Genomic DNA, 5,939 nt, shown 5'->3' on the forward strand with positions numbered 1-5,939 from the left:
AACAGGACCTGCGCTCGTCCTCAATTCACAGATAGGACTGCCGGCCCCCCAATCACAGTGATGGCCAATCTTACGGTGAAGGATGTGGCCCCTGGCTCCTAGCAGTCAGTTACCCGGGCATCCGGGGTGACATCACCGGCCATATATGGTTATGACCATATTTGGTACGCACCTGCACAGTAGTGCCCCATTGACTTCTATGGGGCTCGTCTACCTCCATCTCCCAGCCAGGAGATGAGCCCCATAGAAGTCAATGGGGGGGATGTAGTGTGCGTGTGCGGCCAGCAGAGGGAGACATCTGACATGAAGAAATGGCACATGTAAACCATGGAGAGCAGCACCGAATGAACTCGGTAAGTATACATCTCTGCGGGGGGGAAGGGAGGGAATCGGTGATGTCGCCTTAAAGGGGTTCAAAGGTCAAGTGCACTTAAAGTGGACCTGTCCTTTAAAAAGGCATTGATCGGGTTTTCATCTCTTTAGATGTGATCTCAGGTCGGCGACTGAGATCACATCGGAGATCACGATTCAGCCGGATGACAAACACCGTCCAAAATCCTCATCGTGACGTCTGGGCGCGCCGACCTCGGCGGCCATCGTAGTGTTTTTCAGTCAGCGCTCGGAGCAGCGTCTGGGTTTTCGGCGGGAAGAGGATTTCGCTGCGGCAGCAAAACGACCGGAAGGTTATAAGAGCTTTTCGGCGTTGGGGGGGGGCGAGGAAGAGGATACAAGAGGCGCAGTTCCCTTTGTGCCCTCCGGAGGGCGGTCGTCGGTGCGTGCAAGCCGTGTGTACAGTGCAAAGCAGCTGGAGGGAAGCTAAAATTAAAATACGAGGGGGGCCCTTACAGGGCCACGAGAGGTTCGTCAGTTGCGGAAGAACTTTTTGTTCAGCAGGAAGATGAGCAGGTTGACGTTGACCTTCGCCTTGTCGAACATCTTCATGACGGCCACCCCTTCATACTGCAGCTGGAGGAGGTCCTAGGGAGGCAAAAAAAACATGAGTGAGTGTAGGGTGACAACGTTCTGTCCCCATTTCCCAATTGTGCACCTGCGTTGTCACCGGGTTTTTGATATGGACCACATGTGTCCATTTTAAAACACATTACACAGGCAGAGCCCACTTATCGCCATCAGGATCAAGTGAAACTCCAGAGTGCTTTATTAATGATGGGGGGAGATTTTTGGAAAATGGTATCATTTCTGGGAGCAGGGCTGTGGGAGGGGCCCGGCAGGCTCCTCCCACCAACAGTCTATTACTAGAGGAGGCGGAGACAAGACCAGTCACCCTGCACAAGGAGAGAGAGCAGCAGTGACTGGTCTTTATTACAGGAGGGGGCGGAGACAAGACCAGACACCCTGCACAAGGAGAGAGATCAGCAGTGAGCAGTCTTTATTACAGGAAGCTCCTCACACGGGATGACTGCACAGATCTGGAAGAAATACACAAAGCTCACCATGGAAGGGGGCTATTTAATGCATTGTGATGTAGTACTAGATTATGACCACTAGATGGAGCTGAGGAGACAAGTATGTATTTCCTGGGCTCTCAGCTCCATCTAGTGGCCATAGTCTAGTACTACATCACAATGCATTAAATAGACCCACAACGTTCCAGGAAGAACATACATGGATCTTGTACGAGTACACTTTTTGCCGGCTGTGAACTCCGGGATCAGCAAAGTGTCAGGACACCCGATATGCTCATCCTTGCAGTTGGCAGAACTTGCCAACTGCACAAACCAAGTCAGCCATGGCAGATCACACACACATCTATGATGACAGGTTCTCTTTAGAATCGCCCCGCCCCTGAGACTGGGCTCCCCCTAGTGGCGGCTCCACTGACCTGATAGTTCAGCTGAAACTTCTCCATATCGACCCCGAGGAATTTGGTTTTCACCTGAAACTTTCCGGCCTCTTCGCCGGGGGCGATCTCGAAGATGACGTTACGGAATCTACAAAACAAAAGCAGCGGCAGGTGAACGCGGTCAGGGGGGGGTCCTTGCACGGGATTCTGGGTAATATCTTCCCATAGCAGATCTAAACCCCAAAATCTCATAAAACATATTACAAAGACAACATTTTAAATCTGCAGATTTTATAATGATCCCGCCCATGTTCAGGCACTTCCTGTTATAGGGTGACAACGCTCTGTCCCCGTCTCCTAACGGTGCTCCTGCGTGGTCACTCGGAATGGTAAATACTCACTGGCTGAAAGGAAGGTCCTCGATCTCCAGTAATACGCCCTTCTCATGCAGTCTGGTTGCGGTGTAGCTCAGCGTGTTTTGCTTCTTTTTCCCTGTGGCCCTTGGAGGGTGAAAAGGGGGGCAAAGAAAGGAAATTAGAACTGGATCATAGAAAGCCATTCTAGACACGGACACCACTATGCGCTGACTTAAGATTCTTCTGCCACATTACCACCACTAGATGGCGCTGGAGAGCAGAGGAAATTCCCACGCTCCTCGGCCCCACCTAGTGGCAATAAATGGCCTGTGAATGGCATCTAACCAGCTAGATGCTGGGCGGAAGATTTGTAAATCAGCCCCATAGGTCTGCTTTGAAGTGGACCTTCCTGTCCTGTAAATTCCCGTCCACTCCTCCTCCCTCCGTTCTCTCCTAGGCCCGCTCCTGGAGCCTCCTAGTATGTCCACCAATCATATCCCAAAAGGCTTCAACTGGAGGTATACATGGCGCTAAAAGAGGGCGGACCTGATAGTGCTAGTAGGCGGAGCTGGTAGTGCTGGAGGGTGGATACAGTGAGAATGAAGGAAGGGTGGACCTAGGCGAGAATGAAGGAAGGGTGGACCTAGGTGAGAATGAAGGAAGGGTGGACCTAGGTGAGAAAGAAGGAAGGGTGGACCTGGGTGAGAAAGAAGGAAGGGTGGACCTGGGTGAGAATGAAGGAAGGGTGGACCTAGGTGGGAAGGAAGGAAGGAAGGGTGGACCTAGGTGGGAAATGAAGGGAGGAAGGGCGGAGCGAGGCGAGGATGAAGGAAGGGCGGACCTAGGCGAGGATGAAGGAAGGGCGGACCTAGGTGTGAGGATGAAGGAAGGGCGGACCTAGGTGTGAGAATGAAGGAAGGGCGGACCTAGGTGTGAGAATGAAGGAAGGGTGGACCTAGGTGTGAGAATGAAGGAAGGCCGGACCTAGGCGAGGACGAAGGAAGGGTGGACCTAGGCGAGGATGAAGAAAGGAAGGGTGGGGACCTAGGCGAGGATGAAGAAAGGAAGGGTGGGGACCTAGGTGAGGATGAAGAAAGGAAGGGTGGGGACCTAGGCGAGGATGAAGGAAGGGTGGACCTAGGTGAGAATGAAGGAAGGGTGGACCTAGGTGGGAAGGAAGGGTGGACCTAGGTGGGAAGGAAGGGTGGACCTAGGTGGGAAGGAAGGGTGGACCTAGGTGGGAAGGAAGGGTGGACCTGGTGGCACGTCATTAGGGGGCCAGCTGCCCAGACCAGAGTGTAAGATGGCGGTAGGGGACCCCGTATGCAGAAGTGGAGGATCACTGCAGATCAATGCTGGATTCGCGGGATGTACATGTATGTTTATTGTTGATAAACCAGCAAAAACATTGAAATAACCACCCAGGGAGTGAAGTTCCTCTTTAAGGAAGCCCCCCGGCCTCATGCTGGCCAGCCGCATGGGTCTCAGACTTACTTCTGGTTGGCAGCCAGGTTGTCCAGGCAAGTCTTGATATACTGGTTGTAGAAGTCGATCTGCTCCTCATGGAAAGCCGTCTTGCAGTGGAGCCTCTGCATGGTCTGCCGCAGTTTCACCAGCTCGGCCTTCCGGTGTTGGCGGTACCGCCTCTGGTTCCGGATGTCCTGATCAGGAAGAGAAGAGGAGGCATCAGGAAGGAGGCCCCAAGAAAGATTGGCCAAAAACCCTCCCTGCAGTTTCGGATGTCGGCGTCAGTTGCGCAATACCGGAAAGGACTTCATTGCTTGAAAATAAACAGCACAAAACACAACCCTAAGGCTTACCTCTCTGGTGGAGGCCTCTGTGGTGGAAGTCCTCACGCCGATCTGTTGGTTCTGCTGGTGTGATGGCCTTTGGGAGAATCTTCTGCATCCAACATTCTTCTATAAGTGCTGGAGGTTCGTGTCCCCCCAATGGGCGCTATGGTTCCATCCACCGGCCCCTGTGTCACTATAGGGGACAGTAGGGGCTGGTGGGGGGTGCCAAGCATCCAGCACTCCCCAAATGGTTTCAGACGACGTAATGTTGGATGCAGCAGATGGAGTTGAAGCATCACACCAATTAAGATTGTCCAGATACTACTTTATTCCGGGGAGGGGTGTGGGGGGGGGCAGAAGTAGAGAAGTCAATGCGTTTCAGGGGTGCAAAACACATTATATTGGAGGCCGTAGCTTCTGAAGCGTGTGGTTGAGGACCCACCAGAGACAAGTTCTAGCCCAGACTTTATTTGGTTTCGACTAGAGTAGGGAAGGATCAGGACCCCTGTTGGGTTATGACGAAGTCCAAAGCAATCTCAGAGGGGCGCTTGGAACAATGGTGATCAGTAGCTAGACAATTGCCAATGGTCAACCAAATTTAAATTTTGTAAGCCACGGTAAGTCTTCCCTTGGCAAACGCCTAACTGGGGTCCACAGAGTGAAAATCAAAGGCGTTTACCTTGGCAATCATGTTGATGATGTCTTGATATTGGTTGTTGGAGGTCACCAGTCCCAGGCTCTCCAGCTTGCGTAAATTGCGGATGATCTTCCGTTTCTTCTCCTCCATAGACAGCTGGCTGGAGCCCAGGAAGGAGCGTTGGCGCTTCATTTTCTCCGGAGTCCGTGCGTCCTTCAGGGCTCGCTGGTGCATCAAGTGGTAGTGAGAGGCTTCCTGCTCAGAGGAGACGTCACAGGTTAGATATCCCTGGGTGCAACCGGAATCCCTTCCAGAAACACCTACCCTTCCTACAAGGTGCATAGCCTACCATTGCTGTGACATGGAACTTACATAAGTGTTTTGCTACCAGCAGTTGAATTGAGCAGTGGGAGGAGCTTAAGGGCTGAAGGTATATGCTACTGGGGAGCTCCATATTAAATTCCAACTCCAAGCTCCTCCCTCCACCACCAGGAGCCCCCCCCCCCCCTCATGGCCAGGCACATGATCTGGGGGCTCTTCCATCTCCCAACAGTAGGTGGCCCTCACTGATGCCAAGACTGTCACTAATGTAACAACGCATTAACGCCATGTACTGCACAATACTACGAGTGCCGGGCACCTTGTGATGTCCCTTAGGGGGCGGGTCCATGACGCCCCGCACTCACAGTATCTACTCAGTCTTCCAGGATGATTGACAATGGGCGTCATTCAAACTAGAAGACTGAGGACATCTTGTGGTGGAGACCAGTTACTGCGGGGGACAGAGTTGGAGAGGAGGCGAGTATCGTAGCTGAAGCTTCTCTTTTTGTTCCTCATGGGGGGAAAAATAATGGGCAGCAAGTGACACTCTCCCCGCCCCCGCACAATGCTGATCAGCCAATCGCCAGGCTTCAGTACCACCATATGGGGGACATTTGAGAGTCCCAAAGTCTTCCACCCTTGTGGTCACTGCTGTAGCTCTTTTTGGGTATTGAGAAACCTTCTAGAATCCCTTGAGTAAAATACACAAGCGATGCCGATCATCAGACACCCGGTCATTCCACCATCTGATCGTGAAGGACCTACCTGCTGTGCGGAGGCCGAGGTGTGGAGCAGCTCCATTAGAGAGTCCCCGGGCTGGGACTGGATGACCTCCAGCAACATGTGCTTGGTGCTGTACGAAGAGGAAACAGGATTCAATACAGATAACAGAGGATCCCTTCCCCCCACATAGTGGAAACACTCGCGGCTATGAGTGAAAAGATAATGATATCTGGTGGGTTACCGCCTTTTGGGTGGAATTGGCCACCAATAGGCAATAGACAAGTGATGGAGGGACAGGACAGCCA

At 52.5% G+C, this 5,939-nt stretch overlaps 1 protein-coding gene across 1 annotated transcript in view; it reads right to left on the bottom strand.

Moving 5' to 3' along the window:
* Positions 1-786: 786 nt before the first annotated feature.
* Positions 787-5,939, bottom strand: part of LOC108794907 (ras GTPase-activating-like protein IQGAP1) — a 30,228-nt gene continuing 25,075 nt past the window's right edge. Inside the window, 6 exon segments of the mRNA XM_018566049.1 lie at positions 787-978; positions 1,844-1,952; positions 2,206-2,304; positions 3,655-3,821; positions 4,633-4,845; positions 5,677-5,771. Coding sequence (XP_018421551.1) covers positions 865-978; positions 1,844-1,952; positions 2,206-2,304; positions 3,655-3,821; positions 4,633-4,845; positions 5,677-5,771 — 797 coding nt within the window. The 3' untranslated portion in view covers positions 787-864.

The sequence above is a fragment of the Nanorana parkeri genome, unplaced genomic scaffold, assembly GCF_000935625.1.
Source record: "Nanorana parkeri isolate BGI_ZX_2015 unplaced genomic scaffold, ASM93562v1 scaffold911, whole genome shotgun sequence".
NCBI lineage: Eukaryota > Metazoa > Chordata > Amphibia > Anura > Dicroglossidae > Nanorana > Nanorana parkeri.